Consider the following 27,746-nt stretch of genomic DNA (forward strand, 5'->3'; position numbering starts at 1 on the left):
TTTTAAAATGTAAAAAAAGTCTGTTATGTCAAAAACTTGGTGAAGATAGGCCTGAAACTCGATTTTCCAAGTTGAAAGCAGTTTTTATTTTCATTTTAAGACTAAAATGTTGAAAACTTACTAAAATGTGAAAAATTACTTCAAATGCAAATTTTAAGCTTCTGATGTCACTTTTTATTGGTTCAGAGTCACTTTTTGGTGTCCCAAAAGTCAAAAGTTTTTCATGTCTGCAAATCAATTTTCAATACTAAACTTTATTAACTTATCCGAAAACTATGACAGCTGACTACAAAAACTTTTTTAAACCTTCCAAGTCAATTTTCAAGACTAAAGTCTTTCAATTTGTCTGAAAGCTATGGAGACCTGTTACAAAGACCTTTCAAGTCAATTTTCACTATTTCAAAGTCAATTTACTGGTTTCTAAGTCAATTTTCAAAACTAAAGTTTTTCAATTTGTCTGGAAATTATGAGAACTAGCTACAAAGATATTTTCCAAGCTTCTTAAGTAAATTTTCACGGTTTTCAAGACAATTTTTAAGTTGGGTTGGGTTGGTTTCGGGTCTTTGAACGTAATAACTCCATTATCTCGTAAACGAAGTTTTAAATCAGAATTTTATATGAAATAGTTTCTTTTTCAACTTGAGCTTGAGTTCCAAATTGAACATTATCAGGTTTATATTTATTAAGTAATTGTTTCGGTGTTCTGTCCTTGTGTTCTTTTTTAGATTCTCTGAAGACGGTGGTAGATTTTTAGATATCAAGATTGAGCCTAAGTCAGTGGTCAGATCGGATATTGTAATCGGTTTTCGTGATCATTTTTCTAGCTTATACTCAGAAAATAAAAATATAAATTCAAATTTAGAATCTATCAATTTTGACTGCATAAATTTACCAGTATTCACTGAAACTGACCTATTTAATATCACAACGAAGCTTAAGCCAAAATTATCGTCTGCTTCTGATGGAATTCCAAGTTTTCTATTTAAGAACCCCATAAAAGCTTACTTGCTGTGCAGGATCTTCAACCTTTCTTTGAATCAAAAAACGAAGTTTCAAGAAAGTCGATAAGGTCAATCAATATTAAAAATTATAGACCTATTTATTTAATATGTAGTTTTTCAAAGGTCTTGATAACTTAGAGCAGATCTACTATGACCAACTTAGCATGTTCTAGTCAGTTTGTAGCAGATACTGTTGATGAGAAAGGGCAAGTAAATATGATCTTTACAGATTTTTCAAAGGCATTTGATAGCATAAGTCATGCTAAAATTTTAGAAAAGGTAAGAATTTTTGGTCGAATCTGTCGATTATGTCGGTTTTTTCCATATGTTCAATATAACGGTTAAGGATCTTTTTTTCCTCTTTTTTATATATGACATTCGCTTTTTTTTGGTCAATTATTTGACACCGAAAACCAGCTCAAAAATTATTTAAAAATCTTGATGACAGCATTGCGGTTATGATCGATATTTAAGACATATTTTCTGTCTGAAGTGAAACTAGAATTATTATTACATTATTATTAATCGGTCATAAGTTTTCTTAAAACGGTGTGATGAACGATAAAAAAAAGCGTGGACGATAATCAAAAAATGATGAATTAATTCCCATAAACTTAACTTCATAAAACCTAATTTGTTGACTTTACTTAGCAGGTTTCTGACGGGAAGCTTTAAAAAAATAACCCATTTTTACGTACACAAATTAATAATCACATTATGTTTACACCATCACTGTAAGCAAGATCAAAGTTGTGTTAAGAATTTGGTTTGTTTCATCTTAAACTCGTTTGAGTTTGATATATCAAACGAGGTCAAAAAATAATGCAATTTAGCAGATGAACAGTCGCATCTAGGACGGTGTACGACAAGGAAAAAGGAAAAATCAGGACTGTTTCTCGTATCCCAATGTTATTTTTCCACTCGCTGACACGTACAAAATGTATTATATCCGGCGTAGCTAACAATTCGTCAACGACTGTCACATGAAAGGGGAATTTGAGCGAGTTTGATCATTATTCGAACTGACGACTCAAATTTATCTTCGTAATTTCGAATTAAGCCGCACTGGAACGGTATAGCAGCTTTTCGGCCGAATTGCTTCATAGATTTTTTGCAATGTTTTGAAAAGATGTATGTATTGAGGATTAGTCTGGCCGCAGATTTCAATTGGAGGATTTATCTAGAAAACGAAAAAATTGCTTATTTTGGTGCACGTAGCGAGATTTTGTAAATGTACTGGAAATTTAGTTCGTAGAGCTGTAAAGGAGATTTGAAAGAAGGATTTACATAGATTATTATTTTTAGTTTACTATAGTAGTAATGTAAGGCGATTGCTTTACCAAAATCACAAATCTTTCAATTTTACAAAATCTAGTGTCAAAACTATTCAAGTTGGTTCAGTTTTAAACGCCAATAATTCACAATTCGATAGTCCAACAAAAAATGAGTTGACAAGCATTATGTCATTTTCCTGAAAAATTTTTCCTAAGAAAAACAGTTCTTCAAATTTCAGTTTGAAAAATCGGTTTTTTATCATAACTGTCAGACCGTTAGCAATTTTGATCAAATTGGGAACAAGCACTTATTAAATATACTATAATACTAAATACCAATAATGTAAAAATTGTCCAGTGGCGTAGATACAGAAAGATGAGAATTTTAAAAAATACAGTTTTTTTAAATTTTAAGTATCGGTTATATAATTTTGATTTAAAACTTCCTTTACAAGATAATTAGGTAATAACGTTCAAGAACCCTAAACCAACCTAACCCAACTTAAAAATTGTCTTGGAAACGGTAGAAATTAACTTAAGAAGCTTAAAAAATATTTTCGTAGTCAGTTTTCATAGTTTCCGGACAAATTGAAAGACTTTAGTCTTGAAAATTGACTTAGAAACTAGTAAATTAACTTTGAAACGGTGAAAATTGATTTGAGAGTCTTAAAAATTGTCTTGGTAACCAATTTTCATAGTTTTCAGAGAAATTGAAAGACTTATGTCTTGTCTAAAATTAACTCGAAGACATGAAAAACTATCTACATTTAAACCTTCAAAATTAATTAACATGTACACCAGAAGGTGACTCTCAATCGATGAAAAGTGACATCAGAAGCCTAAAATCTGCATTTGAATTAAGTTTTAATAAATTGAAGACAAATTTAAATATTTTAGTCTTAAAAATAATATTTCTAAATACGGGATATTGACATTAGGTTTATAAAAATTGACTTGACTTACTTTTCAAGTTTTTTTTTACTTTGTTTTTAATTTTCTTAGAATACAGGATATGTTTGATGTTATTTTTAGTGCTTTAAAACTGCTTTCAGCATGGAAAATCGAGTTTCAAGAGTATCTTCACTAAGTTTTTGACATAGCATACTTAAAAACAATTGTTACATTCTCGTTGTTTGTCATGTTTTTGACTTATTAGGCCTGAAAGCCAGTTTGTACACTGTCCATAGTCTTGAAAAGGTCATTTTAAGCTTCTTCACTATTAAATTGACTTACATTACACTACTCTCATCGGTGCAAAAAATTGTAGCATTTTTAAGCAATTCGGGCTGTTTTTTATGTTTTAAGACTGAAAAATCGAGGTTCAGACTCTTTATAATAGTGAAAGTCAAGTTTCAGATTCTTCAGTAATGACAGTAACAATTTTGGCACTAAATGCTACGATATTAGTCTTAAAAACTTGTTTTTAGAAATGAGTTAGTCTGAATATTTAATTTGGACTCTTTCCAATGTTTAATTGAAGTCTAGATTTGCTTCAGTACAGAAAATTAAGTGTTACATCTACTAAAGTCCTGAAAATAGACTTTTGGACTCTCTTTAGTATTAGCAAAGTAATTTTTAGCTTTAAAAGTCAACTTTTAAACTATTTTTAGTAGTAAAAAGGAGTTTTATGCACAGTAATCTTTGTCTTGATTTCCGGACTGTTTTTAGTGCTTTAAATCCAGTTCGACACTGGATTGCAGTCTGAAAAAACGATTATTCAGTACAAATCTGGACTCTCACAAGTCTTGAGTGTTCAGGTTCAGACTAATTGAACGCCAGTAAAAATTAGTTCAAAAATCCTGTTTCTTTGACTACTTCCAGTGTCAAAAATTAACTTGTAAACCTCCCAGGCGACAGGATTTGAAGTCTTTTGAACCATTTTAAAGTAAAAAATATAATTACCCATGTAGACACTGGTAATTGCCCGAGACTGGTAATAATCTCATTAAGTAGATACATAGGATAGATTTATTATCATGCAAGCTGAAATTTGCTGCTATTTCATTTCAGGACACCCTGTATACAAATTGAATTGAAATTGCTGCAATTATTTGTGCTAACTGTGCCTAGGATTGTAATAAGGGGTGTTTAAAAGTTTAGTTAGTTAGTCTTAGTTAGTTACTCTCAAAATTTTTGAAACGTATTTAAAACGTAAAAAACTATTCAAATTTGTACAGGGTGTACAATTACAAAAATTGGTGTTTTCCTATGTGTAAATCTTTTGCTCCAAGTACCAGTGAACCAAGCTTCCACTTCCTTGGGACAATCTGTATAATTATGTTTATAAATAATAGGAAACACTACACTGGAAGACCTGTAAAAAACATAGCTCTCCAAATTTCAGTTTCAAAAATCATTTTTTCATAATTTTCTATTTACTGTTTTGTATGTTTATATTAGAGGATTATTTTAAAGTTGGGGCAAGTTAATATTACTAATTAAAAATACATAGTTTATATATTTGTAAATTCCCTTCTATTATTTTACTCGTACAAACTTTAATAATTAATGAACTGTCACTAGTAAAAGTAGTAAATAGAAGCATAATTTCATTTATTTTTTGCTTGTCTCTATGGAACAAAAACGTTATTAAAAACTGTGCGGTGCATAGAATTAAATTTAGCGGGTAAACAGACAAAACTCATACATTTTTCAAGTTTTCATAAAAATGTCCACCATTTCCTCTTAATATAATAACATCTATATGCCGTGCAATGTAGACGCGTTCGATAAATCATACAGCGTTTCCACATAGAAAACCTGGAAATACATTTTCAAGACTTCAGATTTACTTACATTACATTACAATTCCAGGCCAGGATTTGCAACAGAACTATGGCATGAGCGTTGGTATCTAAATTAATTCGACACAGAACCCATGACCTGGTCGTAATAGTACAGGGTGGTCATAATTGAAATTTATTTACCCCCGGGGTCATTTATCAATTTGCAAAAGGGCCAGAAGCGAGCGAAATTATTCCGGCACTGCATTTTAACGAGACGGAGCTGGCTAAAGAGAAATAACGCCCGCAGGTAAATCAACTTCAAGCCCTGGAAATTTAAATGTTTGATTTTTGTAACGGTAAAAATCAGGCTGATTAGTAGATTACGGTGTAATTTTATTTAATGTAACCAAAAGTCATTAAAGTAAGTGCAATTTTTGCACTCAAAACTGTTGTAATCAGCTGTATTACTCAACGAGAATGTAATGAGAGCTATTACTCAAAAAGTTTGCGACAGGAGCCTAAGACGAGTAGAATGTAAATCGATCGAGTGAGTAATAGCCATTACATGCTTGCGAAATTAAGGAGTTGGTTGAGTGGCATAAAGCTCTAATAGAAGAAAACCGACGCTACCAAGAGCTAGAAGAACGATGACAACGAGAAAAACAAGAGAAAGAAGAACTACGACAAAGAGAAAAACAGGAAGAACTAGAACGACGACACAAATAAAAACAAAAGGATGATGAACAACAGAAGCGACAGCAACAAAGTGAAGAACGGCGAAACAAGAAGCAATACTTCAAGCACTGGAAAAAGCCCGGTCAGAGTTGAAAAGAGGAAGAAGAACGGCGACAAAGAGAAAAACAAGAAGAAGAACGACGACAGAGAAAAACAAGAGAAAGAAGAACTACGACAAAGAGAAAAACAGGAAGAACTAGAACGACGTCACAAATAAAAAGAAAAGGATGATGAACAACAGAAGCGACAGTAACAAGGTGAAGAACGCCGAAACAACAAACAACAAGCAATACTTCAAGCTCTGAAAAAAGCCCGGTCAGAGTTAAAAAGAGGAAGAAGAAGTACGACAAATAGAAAAACAAGAAGAAGAACGAAGGCAGAGAGAAAAACAAGAGAAAGAACAACAACGACAGAGAAAAAAACAAGAGGAAGAAGAATAGAGGAAAAAACAAGAAGAACTAGAACGACGACACAAATAAATACCAAAGGATGATGAACAACAGAAGCGACAGCAACAAGGTGAAGAACGGCGAAACAAGAAGCAATACTTCCAGCACTGGAAAAAGCCCGGTCAGAGTTGAAAAGAGGAAGAAGAACGACGACAAAGAGAAAAACAAGAAGAACGACGACAGAGAGAAAAACAAGAGAAAGAACAACAACGACAGAGAAAAAATCAATAGGAAGAAGAACAGAGGAAAAAACAGGAAGAACTAGAACGACGACACAAATAAAAACAAAAAGATGATGAACAGAACAAATCACCTGTACTCGTTTGCTAGAAGATACATTAAATGTTACATCTGTGGACGCAAAGGATATTATTGCTGGAATTTCAGACCGCAATCTCGCTTACCGACCCTTCACTACTAACCTAACCAAGATCGGGAAATGAAGAACCCGGAATTACAATTACCACGATATTTATAAGAACGTCAAGCTTATGATGTGCCTCAAAACTGTGACTATCTCATGCCAAACCTGAACGGCAGCAAACCAAGAATGAAAGTAAGATGATTAATCAAATCAGGAAAGTAACGAACAGAGAAGTTACGAAAACAGTGAAAAGCAACCTTTCTACGGACATAATAAAAGGACAGCGTTCAGACCCTGATTTAAAAGTAATCAGGTTTGAAACCGAAATGGCAGGATGTTACGAGATATGGACCATCAATAAAAGGTTACTGGCTACAATAGGATTTGCTTCAGCTGCGAGATGATTTCGTCCTCCTAAGTGCCGTCTCGTTTGAGGTTGACGACCAATATGGCAAATTCGTCTCTGCTTTGGGCTTTGTGTAGTAGTGCGTTTTCTTTAGTGCTGGTCCAGTCTCTCATGTTTCTTTTTTTCCAAACCTCGCTTTCCCTCAATCTTGCCTTCTATAATTAGTTGGCTCTGGCTGTATTCCTGATGGTGCATTATGTGTCCGAGGTAGGCTGTTTTTTGGATTTTGATCATGTTGACAAGGTTGAAGCGAGTATTCATTCTAGTCAGTACTTCTTTATTGGTTGTTCTACTTGTCCAACTACTTCTTAACATACGCCTGTAAAGCCACATTTCGAAAGCCTTAAGTTTCTTGCTTAAGAGTCCATGTTTCGCAATCGTACAACAGTAGAGACCACACATAACATTTTAACGTCCTTATAGTCTTATGGACAGGGCTAGTTTTAGGTGACATACCAGTTGATATGCATATTGATGAAGCCAGCCCTTGCAATTTCGATCCGTCTTTTACTTTCTTTGGAGTGGTCTGACTGGCTATTCATTTCTCTGCCCAAGGTGCGTATTCTTGAAACGAGGGAAGGGAGTTATCAAGAGAAAAATATGTAGAATATGACAGGAACCCGCCATTGTTAGCTTTTTCTATCAACATTTCTCTTAAGAATTCCGTTCCTTGCTTTCAAAAATTAGGGTCCAGGTATATGTAACTCTGAACACTCTCAACTGCTGCGCCATTGACGATATTGGCGCCACGTATCTGAGCATTCCGAGTGAAAGTCAGGGTTTTTGTTTCTGAAGTATTTGTATCTAGACTCATTGTAGGATAATGTTTGTCAAGGCGGTCATTAAACTCTGCAGTTGATTTCTCGTTTGTGCTATGATAAAGGTGTCATCCGCGTATCTAATGTTGTTTATCACGGTGCCTTTTATCTTTGCTCCTTCTGGGCGATCTTAAAGGGATGTCCTAACAATATACTCTGCATACACGTTAAACAGCAGGAGGCAGCCCTGGCGAACTACTCTTTTAATTGAAAGCAAAACTCAGAGTCGATCTCCACAAGTATCTACTCTTTTAATATTTATATATTTAGTGTTGCCATTTTCACTTCTGACGCAGCCTTTGTGCTGTGAGATGACTTAATCACACGCAAATGGGAAAGTCCAGACGGAAAACGCCTTGTTTACCAAACAGAAGTGCCCAATTCGTGCAAAGAGAGTGTGCTACATGACAGTTGTGGAAGACACTTTGGAGTAAACCAGACTTTGGCTAGAATAAGAGATCGGTTTTACTGGATTAACTTGGTGTAAAAAAGTTGTGACCGGTCTTCTGAGAGAGATAAGTTTAACCTATCCAGCGATTAGATGAAGATGAGACTGGACCACAAACCAGCTGGTGGCAATTATAGTTGTAGATGTTTCTTCTCAATTCTTTTTCCAATTCTTATTCTTAATTAAATCATTAATTGATTCATTTCTATAATTTTATTGGATTCTATTTTAATACTGACTTTTCTGATACATTGAATGTTCTAACAGTCCACAAAACACTAAATTTGCATTTTAACAATCACAATCCCAAAAAAAATTAAAGGTTGGCAAATTAAATTGAAAACAGCGTTTTCGGCTTAATTAAATCGTTTTTGAGTAATAACTTTCATTCCATGCCAGAAATCAATTAGCGTCTCTCTTTTAAGCTGCAACTGCTTGTTTGATTGCACTAAAACTTTCAATCACTTCAACAAACTGTCTATCAATCGCAATTAAATTGTTCCAGGTTACGGAAATATTTGGCCCCGAACACCGATGGGAAAAATCGCCAGCATTGTGTACGCAATTATCGGGATGCCGCTGTTTCTGTTGTACCTGTCCAACATTGGGGACGTTATGGCCCGCTCCTTTAAGTGGATCTACGCTAATCTGTGTTTGTGCAGGTGGTGTCCGGGGGTAACTTGACCGGGCCACTTCTCGGGAAATTAAAGTTTAGATTTATCGGTTTTAGGTGGCCAAGAGAAGGGCCGAACGTCGGATGAGAAGGGACCGACAAATGCGCGGAGATTCCGGCAGCGAGATTGAGTCGGGGAATAGCGAGAGTGGCGGATCGGATAGGGTGAGTTGATCGACGTAGAATAGCAAAAACCCGCTGCTTAAGTTAGGGAAATTTTATGTCAATATTATGGGGTGCTTTGACGACAGCTGACGGCTCAAATCCACCGTTGCCAAGTCAAATTTCGAGTGACAAGCAGAATCGTAAAATCCCTGAAAAAATAAATTGAGGTGTAGGCTGTAAATTTATCTTTTGTCACACTTGGGAAAGATTTATGACAATTTAGATATTATTGTTCAAAACATTATTCGGTAGCATCTGTGTAAAAAAGTTTGGTTGCTGCCCGGTAACAGCTATGATTTGTTATTTTTTACACAACTTCTGCTTTATTTCAATGCTTCCTAATATTCTAGACTCTATTATTACCTTAACATTATTTCCGGTTAGGACTTCTTTTAGCTTTTCAACAATATTTTGACTATGTTCATTCTCAAGTAACCCTTCTGGGTGCATATTCTTGAAATGATGGAAGGGAGTTCAGGTTCTTCTCTCGCAATCTATCAAAACTTTAGAGTCATGCTCCTATCTTTCAAGAATTAGAGCCCTACATTTTCAAAAACAAACAACAGATTCTGTAGAGAATCGTATTAGCAAAATCTATAATCGTTTGTTCTTGGGTTTCATTTAGTTCTGAATTATAAATATTTAATACCAGTTTTCTGATTTAGTTTAAAATAACTAATATTTTACGCCTAAACCTAACCTTAATTTATGATTTCAGGTAAACATTGAGCTGAACGACCTTAGCCCTCGTGGTTCAACAGCCAGCAGAGACCAATCAATTTACTCTGAAGATTCCTACGACGTGCAAAACGTCACAGTTCCTATTACAGTGTGTTTGATGATTATGGTCGGGTAAGCCATTTACATTGAAAATTATTAACAAACAAAAAGCAAATTTAATCAGCTCTGTACCAGATTATTATTCGCGCTATTAAACTTTGGTACAAAATTAATCAGATTTTCATTACCTATTTTATAACAGAGAGAGCATTTTGTTGACCGTTCACAAATAACATTTTATCGCGATTATAGGTCGATATCAGAGATATAAAATTTGTCTAGAAAATATAGTATAATGATAATGGTGCAAAGCTCTATTATTATCAACAGTTTAGAATTAAATTTAGTCAATTAGTAGATAAAAACAGCCTACATGTATTTACTGAAGTTATCCAATATAGCGAGTTATAAATTTTAGTATAATAAACATTCAAGTTTTCAATAATAATGTATATTTGGAAAATACTGTAAAATATTATGGCAGATTTAAAAATAAAACCATCAAGTTACATCTCAGAATATTGTTCATTTTTGACATTTATCACAGTTTGAAAATATTTTTAACATTTTTGTTCACAGCTTTTTCTCGATGCTTAACTCTAAGACCAAATTCTAAGACTAATAGATTCTGCATTTTTCGATATATGCGTTTTTATTTTTGTTAATAATTGTGTAATTTTATCGTTATTATAACTAACTGCCAAACATCGTCCTTAGATTTCCTAAAAAACCATATAAACATTTGAATCTATAAATAAAAACAATAAATCACTGACTATTTCAATCCAAAAATTATATGCAATATTACTTGTGAGTAAAAAATATTTTTGTATTCTAAGGTATAATTTTTTAGAAATAAGAATTAAAATAGTTCTGGCAAAAGAGAACGTCAATAATAACTAAAGAGTGCATTAAATTCTTGTCGCAATTTCATAAGAAATACTCGAAAGGAGAAATATCAGGAGAACGCGGTGTCCATCCACTCAAAAATTGCCAGAAGCCTCTACAAAGATTCCAAAGCATTCGAGCAAGTTTTTAAGACTGCCAGAGGTCTTAAAAATTATTTTGGACATGGCAGAACCCTCAAAATACTGAAAACATCTTAAAAATTACTAAAGACATCTACAATTGTTGTAAACTTTCAACAATTTCATAAAATTGGCAGAAGCTTCTAGAATCGCTTGGAAATGCTAATCGCTTGAATAAACTGCCAGAAGGCTATACAGGGTGGGCAAATAAGCGAGGTAAGCGGCTGTATCTCCGAAACTAATGATCGTAGAGAGTTACGGTAAAAATATTTATAGGTTAAGTAGGCAAAGGAAAATGCTGGAAATTATTTTCAAGTTTCCAAGATGGCTACCAGCCCGCGCCATCTTGAATTACATAAAGTTACGTTTCTTGTGATTTTCCCCAATGAATGTAACAAAAAAGTATTTGCGTTTTAATGTTAACTTAAAGTCGAACATTTTTTGAAAAAAACATTTTTCTCTATCTTTCGAAATAAAGTGGTGGGGGGTATTTGAATGTTGTTTTAAATAAATGCCTGTAACTTCGAAACGTCTTTAATACATTTGGATAAATTTGGTATCATTGAAAAGAGCATTTCTTGGGCTTTTAGGTTTCTTCTGATAATGACAGTTGTGACCTAAACGGCCGCCGATAGAGGGCGTTATTTGATTTTATAAACAAAATAATGGATTTTCTCAAAAACTTTAAATGCAATGATATGACTTTTTGTAGACTAGAAAATAGACAAATGACAAAAAAAGAAAAAAAAAAAGAAAAAATAAAAAAATAAAAAATAAAAAAAAATAAAAAATATTAAGATGCGGTTTGCGCAGGCTTAAACTAGAAGTTTCTAGAAATATTTTCAATGAATTTAGAAGTTTACATCATTTTCAGCATGATTTGGGACTATTGTGGGCGGGTTTGGACGGTTTGGGTAGGTTGTCAGTAATACTTATAGACATGGGGACTGAAATTTGAATTTGGAAAGTAAATGTAGGTTTCTGGCAATTTTAAAATTTGTTTTCAGGATTCAGGACACTTGTACAGGGTGGGCAAATAAGCGAGGTAAGCGGCTGTACCTCCGAAACTAATAATCGTAGAGAGTTACGGTAAAAAAATTTATAGGTTAAGTAGGCAAGGGAAAATGCTGGAAATTATTTTCAAGTTTCCAAGATGGCTACCAGAGGGCGTTTGCGCCATCTTGAATTACATAAAGTTACGTTTCTTGTGATTTTCCCCAATGAATGTAACAAAAAAGTATTTGCGTTTTAATGTTAACTTCAAGTCGAACATTTTTTGAAAAAAACATTTTTCTCTATCTTTCGAAATAAAGTGGTGGGGGGTATTTGAATGTTGTTTTAAATAAATGCCTGTAACTTCGAAACGTCTTTAATACATTTGGATAAATTTGGTATCATTGAAAAGAGCATTTCTTGGGCTTTTAGGTTTCTTCTGATAATGACAGTTGTGACCTAAACGGCCGCCGATAGAGGGCGTTATTTGATATTATAACCAAAATAATGGATTTTCTCAAAAAATTTAAATGCAATGATATGACTTTTTGTAGACTAGAAAATAGACAAATGACTAACCAATAAGCCTGCGCAAACCGCATCTTAATATTTTTTATTTTTTTTTATTTTTTATTTTTTTATTTTTTCTTTTTTTTTTTTTCTTTTTTTGTCATTTGTCTATTTTCTAGTCTACAAAAAGTCATATCATTGCATTTAAATTTTTTGAGAAAATCCATTATTTTGGTTATAATATCAAATAACGCCCTCTATCGGCGGCCGTTTAGGTCACAACTGTCATTATCAGAAGAAACCTAAAAGCCCAAGAAATGCTCTTTTCAATGATACCAAATTTATCCAAATGTATTAGACGAAGACGTTTCGAAGTTACAGGCATTTATTTAAAACAACATTCAAATACCCCCCACCACTTTATTTCGAAAGATAGAGAAAAATGTTTTTTTCAAAAAATGTTCGACTTGAAGTTAACATTAAAACGCAAATACTTTTTTGTTACATTCATTGGGGAAAATCACAAGAAACGTAACTTTATGTAATTCAAGATGGCGCAAACGCCCTCTGGTAGCCATCTTGGAAACTTGAAAATAATTTCCAGCATTTTCCCTTGCCTACTTAACCTATAAATTTTTTTACCGTAACTCTCTACGATTATTAGTTTCGGAGGTACAGCCGCTTACCTCGCTTATTTGCCCACCCTGTACAAGTGTCCTGAATCCTGAAAACAAATTTTAAAATTGCCAGAAACCTACATTTACTTTCCAAATTCAAATTTCAGTCCCCATGTCTATAAGTATTACTGACAACCTACCCAAACCGTCCAAACCCGCCCACAATAGTCCCAAATCATGCTGAAAATGATGTAAACTTCTAAATTCATTGAAAATCTTTCAGAAACTAGAAGTTTCTAGAAATATTTTGAAAATGCTAGATTTCTCTATATTTTACAGGATTTTTACCAAGAACTACCTGTTCATCTACAAGTATCCGAAACTATGCAAAAGTTTTAAATTGACTGTTAAACCTACTGAGCATTTTTCAAAAACTGCCAGAGGCTTCCAGAAACATTTTGAAAATGCCAAAATCTTCTAATTGTTACAGAATTCTTTCCAAGAAGTACCAATGCAGGTATCCAAAACCATGCAAGAATTGTTGTAAATAGACTGTGAAACCTACAATTATTTTGGTAACTCCAGAATCCTATAATTACTATTGAGAATTTTTTCAACAATTGCCAGAGGCGTCTACACGTTTGTAAACTAAAAAAATGTCCTAAAACTTCAAAAACTTTGTTGAAAATTGCTCGATTTGTGCACATGTCCCAATTTGGAACCTCTCTCGTATTTCCTTAATATTAGCGACACAAGGCTACAAATGGTGTCCCTTAGAAAATTTAACATAGAATCCAAATATCTAATTTGTTTTTTTCTGGAGCACGTTTTTAAGATATGAGCCGAACATTAATTTTTTTTTTAAATAGGACGCCCTATACATTTACAGATTTGGAATAAGCAAAAATTACTTCTTCAAATATGTGTAAAACTATAATAATTTGAAAGTGTTCCAAATCTTTGTAGAAGCTTCTGAAACTTGCCAGAACATTCTAGAGCCTTCTGCGACATTTTAAAACCTTCAAGATCTTTGATGAATCTTCTCGTCCTAGCCAGACCGTTTTAGAGCCTTTGGCAACGTTTTAAAAACTTCCAGATCTTTGATGAAGCTTCTATAGCTTGTCAGACGTTCTTTTGGCAACGTTCAAATAAAATTTTCCAAATCTTTGTGGAAGCTTCTAAAACTAGCCAAAACGTTCTAGAGGTTTCTACAATAATTAAAAACCTTCCAGATCTTTGATGGAGCTTCTAGAACTAGTCAGAATGTTCCAGAGCCTTTGGCAACGTTCCAAAACTTTCCAGATCTTTGAACAAGCTTTTATAGCTTGCCAGAACGTTTTAGAGCTTTTTGCAACGTTTCAAAGTTTTTCATATCTTTGTAGAAGCTTCTGAAACTTTCCAAAACGTTCTAGAGCCTTCTTCAATATTTCAAAACCTTCCAGGTCTGTGATGGAGCTTCTAGAACTAGTCAGATCGTTTGAGACCTTTTGGCAACGTTCCCAAACCTTCCAGACCTTTGAAGAAGCTTCTTGAACTAGTTAGAATGTTATAGAGGATTTGGAAACGTTCCAAAACCTTTCAGATCTGTGATAAAGCTTCTAGAACTAGTCCGAACTTTCTAGAGCTTTTGGCAAAGTTTCCAAACCTCCCAGATCTTTGCATAAGCTTCTAGAACTTGTCAGGATATTATAGAGCCTTTGGCAACGTTTTTTTGGCAACCTTTGAAAAAACTCTCTAAAACTTACCAGAATGTTTTAGAGTTTTTTGCAATGTTCTAAAACTTTCCGGATCTTTGAAGAAGCTTCTATTGTTTGCCAGAACGTTCTAGTGCCTTACGCAACGTTCCAAAATCTTCCAGATCTTTGATAAAACTTTTAGAATTCGCCAGAGCGTTGTAGAGTTACAACTTTCACAGAGAGAGTATTTCTAAAAACCTCCCCGAACCGTCCAAAGGATTTTAATACTGTCAGAAACCCCTATAATCATTCTGAAAATGTGAGAAGTTTCCAAATTATATTAAAAATCTTTTAAAAATTGCCAGAGGCCTTAGAAACATTTTGGAAATGCCAGAACCCTCTAAATTTTACTGAAACTTTCCAAAAACTACCTGTACCATCTACAAGTATCTAAAACCATCCAGGAATTGTTTCAATTTGGCTGAGGCACCTAGAATTATTTTGGAAAAGCCAGAAGTCTCTAGTTACTACTAAGAATCTTTCAAGAATTGCCAGAGGTCTCTACAAGTGTCCTAAAACTTCCAAATGTGGTTTCAAAATTGCTCTAGTCGAAATGCAAAAGGTTTATAAGTACTTCCACACACCTCTACAAATCATGACTAACCTCGTACAATCTAATTTAGTGTAAAGTTTTTATTTGTTTGTCTTTTTTTTACTTTTAGCTACATTTGTGGTGGAGCTATTCTGTTCTTCCAGTGGGAGTACGACTCTGGATGGACTTTCCTGGACGCTTCCTACTTTTGCTTCATATCTTTAAGTACTATTGGATTTGGTGATTTTGTCCCTGGAGACAAAATTTACGGCCAGGACAAAATTGGCGAGATTCTCGAATTGAAATTTGTGTTTTGCTCCCTGTACCTGATGTTAGGGATGGCACTGATTGCCATGTGTTTCAATTTGATGCAGGTGCGTTTACTTACGAAGAAGTAATTATTTTGTTTGTCAACTCTAATAACTCTTGCAGGAGGAAGTAATTAATAAAATTAGGACTACGATAAAGTCCATAAAATACATTTTCCGGTGCAGATGACAGACAGAAAACTAGAGTTGCACATATGGAACATCTCAGGACACTGGAAATTGATAACAAGACTGAAAAATCACCTTACGTTTCACTGCCTCGGTTGTTTTGAATCTAATACACTTAAGGTGGTAGGTATTGTTTTATAATATAAATCTAGAGCATTAAGTTGAAGCTACGTAATAAATTAGCGATAAAGCACACATCATTATACGTTTAATTTACTTTTATGGCGTTGATCTTCCGCCAAGAACATAAAATTAAAAAAATCAATTTAACTTATTCCATTACGGTGCTGAATCCGCAGAATATCCGCCAAGTAGCAGGAAATGAGTTAAGAAAAGTGCATTTGGCAATTTTTTTGCTTTTGCAGTTATGAAATCCATTATTTCATGTGCTAAAGTATATCTTTTGAAAGCTCTCACTGCTCCATTATATTTCAGGCTTGTATTGTCTATAATCTGGTTTATCATTGATTGATATTTTCTGTTATTTCAGGTTTCAGCTCCGTTACGCATCTAGTTTAAAAGTGTAACTTTTGATAATAAACGATCTTCTTCACTTCTTTGTGTATTAATATTAAAACAGATGGTAATTAACACTAGCATTGTTTCTGCACCATAAAAAAGCGGAACAAAATCGAACGAATTTTTGATTTCCTAACTGATTTATACGTTTTTCCGGTGCGATGAAAAAAATACATGGTTATTTTTGGGCGTTATATTTTTTAGCTTCAATTTCCGGCATGTCGACTGCGCTGCCTCTGACGTTTTTTGATTGAGCGATAGAGATTGCAGTTGCGATAGCAGAGAAATGAATTGTAAATAATGGCTTATGTTTCTGTTATCTCTATAATATTGAAACTGTATATGAAATAAACAATATCGGCGGATTTATTGGCTTTAATTTCCTTCTACGAGTCGACGTTCGCTTAATGGCTTCCTTTAGTTGGCTTAATTTTTAACATTAGCACTTTATTCTGTAATCAGATATTTCCTGCATTTACCACTCCTTATTTTATAAAAAATATAAACCTAAACTTTCTACAGATTGGTAAAATTGTAGCAACTAAAAAATGTTGAATTATTCTGTGGAAATCTCACTAGTGTCTTGCAAATAGTGAATCTGTTGTAGGAATAAAGAAAACTTTATCTATCTAAGTTTTGTTACGGACTTCAGTCATTATAGCAACTTTTACTTTAATTAAAGAATCGTTACATGCCATTTCACATTTTTTTTGTTACAGAACAACATTTTTAGAGTAAAAAGCTGTTAATTTAAGTGTGATTAGACACTTAAACACAATTTTAAAAACTAACAGAATCAAACAAACCCCAATTTGTATTTATTTTGAATGGGGTTGCCGAATCAATTGACAATTTACATTAAAGCTACAAATGCTACTTCTTTAAAAAATGAACTCGAGTTACACATTACTTGCAAATAAACTATTTTTGGTTAGTAGACATTTTACAAGTATCTTTGTAGGTGAATGATGTTCAAGTTAATTAATGGAGCTAATTAAATATCAGTACTTACCATACCCTGTAGAACTAGCGAAAAAACATTGACAATCAGTTATAAAAAATGCCTTTTTATTAACATCATACAATATAAAACCACTTAAACACTATGGTGTGTTGATAACACTGCAAAACAGAAGAATACAATAAAACTAGCAGTCACATAGGTCACTAAATTGCATCACTTTTGAGGGAAGTATTTACCCTCTTTTGTGGTCCCTGTATAGTAAAGCAACTTATATTCGAACCTCTGCTGGCCTTCCTAGTCCATTGTTTTTATCACTTTAAATCGTTTGGTAGTGTTATGAAGAGGCTTGAGATAGGTGATTCGGTCATCCTCATTAAATATTTGCAAGCAAAACCAGTGTTTTCGTAAAGAATTTTGCTACAAAGTAAATAAGTTGAGTAGAGACATTTAATGAGGTTATAAACGCAACCAGATTTTTCGGCTGTGGCTACTGATAAAGTGTTTTTAACACGATTTATTTTTATTTTCTTTGCATTATGTGAGTAGTAACTCAAAATTATTACTAAATAAACTTGTTTTGAACAGTTTCTCAGATATTCGTTATTTTGTAAAAATGTAATAAAGAAACAACAGGTTAATATTTATAAGATTTATTGTAAAGGAAGTAAAAATTATTTACAAAAGATGTTCAAAATGGCGACCCTCTGACTGTAAACACAAACGTACTCTCTTTTGAAATCCTTCAGCGACATTGTTAAGCATTTCAGGAGATATGGTCCTGAAAGCTTTCCTAATTTGCGCTTTTGTATTGTCTGGTATTGTTTTATACACAAAATCTTTTACCTATCCCCACAAAAAGAAATCCGGCGATGTCAAATCAAATGAACGAGGAGGCCAATTTTGAAATCCAGCGATTTTGGAATTGTTGATTTAAAAAATGTCGAACTTCGCGATGGTAATCCAATTGCAGCCACATTGTTGATCTTATTTCTAACGGTACATCTTGTAGCAAAATGGGAAGTTGATTTCTTAAAAAGTCCAAAAATGTTATGTCATTTAAATTTTCTTCAAAATAATAGGGTTCAATCAAATATCTGCTTATTATACCACCCCATGTTATCTATTGTCATCTTATGGGGATTGGAATCGCAATAATAATGAAAATTACGTCTGTTGACGGATCCATTATTGTGAAATGTGCACTGATCGATAAACAGAACTAAATTTACAACATTTTCTAACAGCCACATACAAAATTCAATTCGATTCACATAATCATTCTCAGAAAGTTGTTGATGAAGTTGAATTTTATAATCATGGTAATTATGCTTTTTAAGAACTTTTGAAATACTTGCTTGGCTGATATTTAAATTTCTTGCAATTTGGTGTTGTCCTACATGGAGATTTTCAATGACAGAGCCGATGACGTCTAATTCGATGTTTTAATTTCCTGTAGCAGGCTTGTGTTTTGTGGGTTTCTCATATTGAACACTATTACCACTTTGTCCAAATTTACTTAATAATCTTTTAAAAGAGAATTTGTTCATTCATTCTCCAAGAAGAAAGATCATATCTATCCTTTCTTCTATTGTATAAATTAACATTTTATAAAAAAAAACTACCACTAGAAAACGAAAAAGAACGATTTGACAGCTACACCAAATATGACTTATTTATCGTGAAACACCTTGTATAACACGTTCCAGATATACGAAAACAATACATTACGGTTTTGCTGTGGAATCTATATAATTTATATTTCCATAGGTACCGACTGATTCAATCATCACGGGACATACTCAGTTTATTAATTAACTACCTATCTAGAGGCATACTAAATCTCACTCGCATTTTAAGCCCTTAACGCCACCGGCGTCCATCAGTAATGACAATAATTAATATTCAAAATAACATATCGGCACTGTAGATGCCCTTATCGTCGCGAATCCTGCCATGTGCCCTTTCGGCCGCGAAATTTCCTCGCACATTCTTCTTCAGTATAGCGTCAAACTCTGTAGAGTGAACTCACGATCCTCGGACCTCTTTCGGCTACTCTCGGATTATTAGTGTCGGTGGGGGTGGTTAATTATAACCCCATTTTAATTTACTATACAGTGCTGGTGATTTTTAGCCTGATGATGCCTGAATGTGACGTAACGTTGTGAAGTTTTAATTGAATTCCATGTGAAGCCTAATCACGTACGTACCGTATTTAGGCTGTTTTTTTTTCTCTCGAGAAAAGTGTAATAAAGGTTTGTGTTGCGGAGCTTTATTGTTGACGTTATCGTAAAGGCGAACTAAAATTTATGGTCGGTTTTATCATAAAGAAGTTTTATTTCATATCTCTTTTGGTGGTTTTTGCGTTAGCCAGGCTCGCCCAAAACTTTACAATGGACTGCCAGGGGGCCTAACCCACACCCTTTAAGATTAATAATGTAAACTGGCAATTTACGGGGGAGCAAGGGCGAAGGGGGGTGGTGGTTGAAAACCAATTAAACTTTCTTCTAGTTTTCGACGTGTTGTTTCAGTATGCAGTGCATTCTTTTGCAAGATTTTTTGAGAGATATGGTCTTTAGTACGTGCAACTTAACTGCTTTAATTAATTAAGGATGTGGTACGTGGGGTGTAATAATTGTAATGAAGCAAGGGATGCAATTTGTGTTTAGGCACGTTTTTATCCCCCGGACTATCTAAGTTACCTAGTACAGTTTAAAAATGTTTTGCAGCTAATTAAAATGCAAATACATTTACGGATAAATTTATACTTTAGAATTTATATGCAAACTATTTAGTGAATGGATCAAAAAAGATTATTGACATAAAATTTATAAATCAGTTGAATTGAATTACTGGTCAACAGAGTGGCTAAATCCATGGATTGGTTGAATTTTTAATGAAGTTTCAGTGTTAGAAAAGCCATACCTAATTCAATTTGTGCGATACAATAGAACATTGGTTTAATTTGAAATTAGTTACTGTTTATAATTAGAACTGAAACATTAGCAAGCTATAGTAAGTTTTGGACTAATGCTAAGAAATCTACAATTACGACTAAAACCTCAAAATTTGAAAGATATAATGAGTAAAATACAAAAAATACATAAATTAGATATATTTCTAAATAAGAAAAGTAAACTTAAATCTTAGTTTAAACTTCTATGAATACTAAAAGTATTATATTAATTAATTGGTTTGAAAATTCCCTGAGCTCATCACTCTATGTGTTAAATATGCTGTTATCTACGATAAAACTGGATACTACATTGAAACTTTTTTTTGTATTTACAATTATTTATACTACAGTTAGTGCCACTAAAGCAGGCTTTACACCGCAGTTTAATGTCAAAAACGAACGGGATTTATCAGTGGAAAACAAAATTTTACGTTTAATAAATTTTGTGTGATTTATGTTTTACGAAACAGGACAGGATCTATTTTTATCCAATCTATCAAACTTGCTGCTTTGTCAACTATAAGGCATTTCTATAAGAGGTTAAATATTTAATTCCCAAACAGCTTTAATTACAGCAAAAACAACAAATATCATTATGGTTCAAATATGCTTGAAATAAGCTACTATTTAAATGAGTTTTGCCATATGAACTGAAGATATTTTGAAGCAAAAATGAACCAAAATGACAATTTATTGGTTACTAAACAAATTAAGAAACTATGTACTTTTTCAAACAGAATTTTCACTTTTAGAAGGTTTAATTAAATATTTTATTTTTCAATAAATCCCAAAAAGCTTTAATTGCAGCAAAATCAATAAACATGGTCTAAATTTGCTTGGAAAAAGCTGCTATCTTTCTCTAAAAGTGTTGACAAAAATTTTGTGCAAAAATTAACCCAAATTACTTTTTTTTCTAAAAAAATGAAGACACCCATTTTTTACCAATTTACCAATTTTTCATAGTGTAAACAACATTTATTTTTAAACTTTTTCAAAACGAATGTGTAAATTGTTGTGAACGGTTTAATTAAGTATTTAATATCGTCCAGCTGCAGGTTTACACCATTTCCAAATTTAGTTCAGAAAAGGCCAAGTAAGATTCAGAAAAGGTCAAGAATAATTCAAAATAAGGAACTGCAGTTCAGAAACCATCAAATGAAGTTCAAAAGCAATTCCATAAAATACATTCTGGGATAAAATTACCCGAGCTGAAACTCCAAGGCACTTTAATAAATTAATATACTTTATAATACAATAAATGTTATGAAAAAAATAACACAATTTAGGTTAAAAATTAAATTGAGTTACACTTGATATACTTTCTGAATTGCAATTAATAATGCTAAATTACACTTGACTCTTTTTGAATTACAGTTAGAAATGATGTAGACACTTTCTAGTCATTTTAGTAGGTAAAAACGTGTTTACATAGTGTCTTAATTATTTAGATACGTTGTCCACTGTTTAAATTGATTTAATAGTGTCAGCACATGTTGTCAAGTGTCTAAGTTAAAGAAAAAATGTCCCAGGCACCTTTTTTGAAGACTCAAAAATAACTGATAAATGTCTCTAACACTTTTTACCTAACTTAGAACATGTCTAAATATTTTTCCAGTCATTTTAATATGTGAAAACTTGTTGACAGTGTCTCAATTGTTTAGAAACGTTGTAAAGTGTTTAAATTGATTTAGTAGTTTCTAAACAAGTGTCTAAATTGAATGGAATATGTCTAGACATTATTTCAAAATGTCGAAAGTAACTGTGTGACTAAGACACTTTTTTACTTAGACAATTTAGAACATGTTTATACACTTGTTAGTCAATTTGGTACGTAAAAACGTGTTTAGTCAGATACGTAAATGATATGTGATTCTACTTAGGTATCGATCAAACCAAATGTCAAACTCCATCTTATGTAGAGGACTATCTGAGTACAATAAGCTACCAAATGATTTGAAAAACTGTGATAATTTTAAAAATTTTAGTACAATGTTGAGGAAATATGTGCTGTCCAACGTGTAAGGTAGTCGTCTCATGGATTTATCGGTTATATTTTTTTTTAAATTGTATTGTATTGTAAATTGTATTTTAATTCTATTGAATATTTTGTACTATATTTTTACACTGTTTACTTTTTAATCGTTTTTTGTATATAGCATTTGGCTAAATAAATAAACATTATTATTATTATTATTACTTATGGTTAAAATAGTATCCTTGCAGTCATGTGACCATACTTAGGATCAAAATTCTGTATTAAAGGTCACGTGATTGTTTTCATTTATCTAATTAGCCTTCAAAGGTCACGTGACTATTTCAATTTAAATATTTATCTTTAGAAATTTTTTATCTAAACCATTAAAAAAAGTACAAAATTTTTGCAGAATCCACTTTGAACTGTAAAAATTTGATAAATAAAATTAATTTAGACAGCTAAACGCTGAAATTGTAAAATACACGTTACTGGCAACACTGTAAAAGCCAGTTGACATCTTTCAAAAACAGTCACGTGACTTTTAAAATATAGTTTAATTTGTGTTAAAATGTAGTTTTAGAGCAGTGCCAATTGGCAAAAACCTACAAAGGTTGAATTTATAAGGTTGGCAATCTAGTTTGGAAACTGTTTTTTTAAATAACAAAAATGTTAAAAAAAAATATCACATTATCTTTGTTTCTCTATCTTAAACAATTGAGAATTTTAAAAAAGCAAATCTATTTGGTCTTGTTTAAAGTTTGCTACCACTGTTAATTCATTCAGTCATATTCTAATTTTACTTAAAAACTGACATATCCTAGAGTTATAACATTACTTAGAGTTTGGAGTTTAGGCACCAGAAAATGTCGCAATGTAACTTAATATCAGAAAGAGAACTCTATTTCCGTGACAATATCTTCCAGAAACTTTATTCCTGAGTTTCACATTTAGCAAACCGAGTTAGTTAATAATGTCTTATATTTAGAACAAAAGTCTCTTAATGTATAGTACCTTGCTACGTAAAAATATTGAAAAGGGCACTTAGTAGTGCTATTTTAACAGTATAAGTATAATTTATGTGTTCTGGTGATTTTGAGTAAACTAATATGAAGGTGTTTTGTCACCAGTAAAATTTGTTGTTGTTTTCTTAGAACAAATAATTTCACATAAGTTGTTGATTTGCAACATCGAAAACGTAAACTAAGTTTGATTTAATATAAATCTTATAGCATGATACTTAGATATCCTCAAAAGAAGCGAATCTGTAAAGAAAATTAACGATTTAATTCGTATCAGTGCTTTTGCAGTGCTGTAACTCACGGATGTGACAAGATGTTAAACCTCAATTACCACTGCCCTCCCAAAAGCTTTTACATTCCTCAATTATACGGTTTACCTAACATACAAACTGTCCTAAAGTTCAGTGGTTTGCATTGATAAAATTACAGTATTTGTACTAATTTGATACTGAAAACAATTTCATTGTTCGACAAGTTTTCGAAATTTAAAGACTTCAATTGTTTAAGCTTAATTAAGTTTTTTCTACTCTTTACTTGAAGGATATATCCACTTTGACAATATAGTTTCAAATTTGTCGTTTTCTTATCCCAAATCAATTGGGTTTACCTTCCTTAATATGTAAATCGATTAGGGTGAGGAGTTTTAAAACTATAAAGATTTAATTTAATGTTATATCTTGCAAAGCATAAAACATGTACTATTTTAGATTATTATTTTGTTTTTATCTTACTTCAGTTGTGCTCTATTAAATCCTGATTGCAACTTCAAAAAATTGCATTTGCTTCAAGAAAAAATGCACAACAAAATGGTTTTATTTCTTGCTACTGGATTTATTTCGAGGCAGTTTACTGACTTATTCAAATAGTTTCACTTAGTAAACTGACTATATTTCGAGTGCTTTAAAACACTATTGCAATTAAATTAAAATGCCCACTTTGCGTTCTCTATATAACCATATCAAAACAGAAAACTTGGCCGTAAAGTAAGCGAAACGAATATTTATTCAAGCGGAAATCCGAGAAGGTGAAATTTAAATTTTAGTTTTTCGTCGTTATTTTTAAACTTTCTGGTTGTTTTTATGTCGAACAAATTTTCCGGTTAAAAAACAGAAATAGTTTGTTTTTTGGCGGGCTTAATTATTCTTAATTAAAAGGATTGTTTTCGCAGAAACGTGAAGCAAAAAAAACGTGGGTTGATTTTATTAGTGCTAGAAAATCGATACATTATAATTAAGTTGGGACTTACTAAAAGGTCGTAAAATTAAAATGTAAGGTGCAAAAAAAGTGAACAAAACTTTTATTAACGCATACACTCTACACTCATACACTATACACTACTACACTCTGTATACACTGTGTGTAAAAAGTCCGGCAACCCAGAATTATTTCGCAAAATATACTACTTATTGAAAAACATCCTATATAAATATTGACGCACTTTAAACGTTTAACCGTTATCTGACATTCAGGAATATACAGGGTGAGCCACAATATGGCAATGAATTGAAGTTATGTTTTTTCTTATGGAATGACTATGTTTAAATGACATTTTCTGATTACATACACAATGTCAATGTTATTTTAATTTAGCTCATTGTCAGACAGTTCAAGGGGCACATTTTCAGCATTTACCGCCATTTGAACCGTCGTTCTTTAAGCATAGCTTAAGTTAAGTGTGGTTTAGAGTGTGACTTTTTTCACCTGTACTGTCACAGTCTGACCCACACTTAAATTAAGCTTGGCTTACAAAACGACGGTGCAAACGGGGGTAAATCAAATAAAAAATGATTACTTATTTAAAAGTGTAGTTTTCTTTAATAATTAAATAGCTGCCAAACTGTTCAAGATAACCATACATGTTACAAGAAATGTGATCAGAATGAGAGCGAATCAAAAAATGTCGTTGAAACATGGTCATTCTATAAGAAAAAACATAACATATTGCCATATTGTGGCTCACCCTGTATATTCCTGAATGTCACCTAGCAATATAATATAGGATATAACAATATTTATATAGGATATTTTTCAAAAAGTTGTATATTTTGCGAAATAATTCAGGGTTGCCGGACTTTTTACACACAGTGTATACAAAATTATGGTGTTCAGAGTCAAAATCAAGTAATGATGCAGTCAAATACAAGAACATCTTTAGCTATAACCAATCACCAAAAGGTATATGATTTTGCAATTTTTCTTAGTTCAAACTGTATTTTTCACAAAGCCTTCTCCACAACAAGTTTATTCAACCCCTAATTAAAGAGAAACTCTCGACATGTTTCGGGTGTATAAACACCCATCATCAGGAGCTTATAAGGTCTAAAAAGCGCCGACTGTCTTTCTAACTGGGGAGACAGCAAAACCCATATTATATTTTAATTTAATGATGGTACATAACCTAATTTTAATTAGAGCCCAAACAATCCTTATTTGGAGAAGAAACACTAACACTAAGAATTACATACTACGTTAACTAGCTAATTAAGAAATTATTACTTAATTAGAGGGCGGGGGCGAGATAGTAGGATGAGAACAAAAAAAATTGCATTATCAACGTCACGTGAGGTGTATTTTACAATTTCAGTTTTTGGTAACTGATTTAGCAAGTTTTTACAATTTATCATATATTTTATGATCACGTGACTGTTTTGACAGGTGTCAACTGACCGTTACAGAGTGTAGCAAATTAATAAATCGCATTATCAAAATTGTATATAAAATATAAACAATCACCCTGTACATATCTTTGACGTTACCACTCATAAACAAATTTATTTGCCCAAAGTTAAATACCACAATAACGATTATAGAAAGGTTTTTTAAAGTACGGTCGGAAATCAATTTGGAAGGGTAATTCTGATCGGTGATTTATGACCGTTTTGTGATTTTGCAATATAAGCACGGTCGAAACCTGTCAGGACAATAAAATGAAAAATAATTTTTCAGATTTTTAACGAACGTCGCTAGATTAATTGAAAGAAAGTATTTTTTACGATTTTTTTTATAAAATAAAACTTTTCTCCCTTATTTGAGGGATGATCACTTTTACTCCCTAGGGAGTGATGAGTAAAAGCGCTACCAGTAAAAGTGAAATTAGTGCGGGGTCTCTGACACTTTCTTGACATATTGACAAACAGATCTTTACTAACAACACCACATTCGAGCTGTCATTTCTCTGTTTGTTTACATTGATTTTGATTAGGAATTTAGCACTGGTTTCATAAATATGACAGTGTCATATTATTTATAATGTTAAGTTATGAACGAGTTTCCCGATTTTAGTTCAACTGGCTCTGCGATCTTAACTTGAAACGCCAATAGAGTAAACTGCCTTTTGCACCCTCAAACTTTGAATTCCTCAAACTGCTTGCGGGTACAAAAGATGCACCCCTCACGTGTAGCGCAACTAGCTATTTTTAAATACGTCCACGATTTACATATGGAAAAACTAATGTCGTTTTGGAGATAAAAACGGGCGGAAATTCATCAACGTCGCCACCCTCTGCAGTGCTCGATCAGCTCTTAAATCGCGACTGCAAAAGAAAAACGGATGCATCCAACGCAGTGACATTCTGTTATGCTAAAAGCGCTCTAGTTAAAAAAGAAATCACGACTCGAAAATTGACATATAAATCATTGATAGGACAGTCTGGCAAAAAATGAGTCGTCTCCAAACCGTCGACTTTTCTGGCCTTTAAATAGAATTCGGACTGCTTTGATCCTCTTCTATTCGACGAAAAACGTGATCTATCAGAGCCGGCGACAGAATTTCATATTAAAGTGAGAAAGAAATGAAAGGAGCTTTCGGGTTCGATATTGATGTCTTAATTAATTTTAACGTCTTCCAGGGTACTTAAGTTGCGACACCCCTTCTCTCTCTGACATCAGATGATTGATGGAAAACCGTATTTGGTTTTCTGTCTTGTACAGGTTTTTCCTTTTAATTCTGGTGCTCTTAAACCGTTAATAATTTGTCCTCGAATTTAAGCAATAACTAACCAACCATACAAGTTGTCTAGTTTTTATTTTGTACAAGGTTTATAAGCCTATTTTATTCAACCACCACATTAAACTCCTCGAGCTGGCGCATTTAAAATCGCTTTACCTTCATATTTTATTAAAAATTATGTGACTTTTAAATGACGTAAGTCGCATTACAGAAAACGATTCTGTCAGTCGTACGCTGACTTTTTTTTAAACCTTAAACAGTTCAAACACACTAAAAGTAAGGGAATATTGCAAAATGATTCTAGAGGTTTCCGGCAATTGTAAATGGCTTTATTAGGTTTCTGACCATTACAAAATGATTCATATTACGTCGTCTTTTGACGGTTGCAAAATAATTATTTTTAATTACATCAAGTTCAGATAAAATAATTCATCTGAAAATTAATTACTGGAAAAACATTTTAGAGTTATTTGGCAATTTTATGTGACTTCTCTAAGTTTCTGACAGTTCCAATATGATTCTTAAAGGCACCTGGCAAATAACCACTAAAATTTTAGTCTTTTCTGATAATTATACATGACTTTTCTAAGCTTCTAACAGTTTAGGGTCTTCTGG

At 32.8% G+C, this 27,746-nt stretch overlaps 2 protein-coding genes across 6 annotated transcripts in view; both read left to right on the top strand.

Moving 5' to 3' along the window:
* sand (potassium two pore domain channel sandman) overlaps window positions 1-16,305 on the top strand; it is a 49,537-nt gene extending 33,232 nt beyond the window's left edge. For all 3 annotated transcript variants that reach the window (XM_081975677.1, XM_081975678.1, XM_081975679.1), the window contains exons 5-10: window positions 8,727-8,896; window positions 8,952-9,059; window positions 9,778-9,911; window positions 15,386-15,629; window positions 15,688-15,875; window positions 16,243-16,305. In XM_081975677.1, the coding sequence (XP_081831803.1) occupies window positions 8,727-8,896; window positions 8,952-9,059; window positions 9,778-9,911; window positions 15,386-15,629; window positions 15,688-15,753 (722 nt within the window). In that variant the 3' untranslated portion in view covers window positions 15,754-15,875; window positions 16,243-16,305. The remainder of the gene's footprint in view (window positions 1-8,726; window positions 8,897-8,951; window positions 9,060-9,777; window positions 9,912-15,385; window positions 15,630-15,687; window positions 15,876-16,242) is intronic.
* Window positions 16,306-19,202: 2,897 nt separating this feature from the next.
* The window catches only part of LOC145725951 (TWiK family of potassium channels protein 7-like), a 255,546-nt gene continuing 247,002 nt past the window's right edge, over window positions 19,203-27,746 (top strand). For 2 of the 3 annotated variants that reach the window (XM_081974882.1, XM_081974883.1), the window contains exon 1: window positions 19,205-19,434. The gene's annotated coding sequence lies outside the window, so the exon portion shown is untranslated. Of the gene's footprint in view, window positions 19,435-27,746 lie in introns of all 3 variants that reach the window. The other variant, XM_081974884.1, reaches the window with a different exon arrangement.

This window comes from Ips typographus, linkage group LG3, assembly GCF_016097725.1.
Source record: "Ips typographus isolate SLU linkage group LG3, UJ_Ityp_2.0, whole genome shotgun sequence".
Taxonomy (NCBI): Eukaryota; Metazoa; Arthropoda; class Insecta; order Coleoptera; family Curculionidae; genus Ips; species Ips typographus.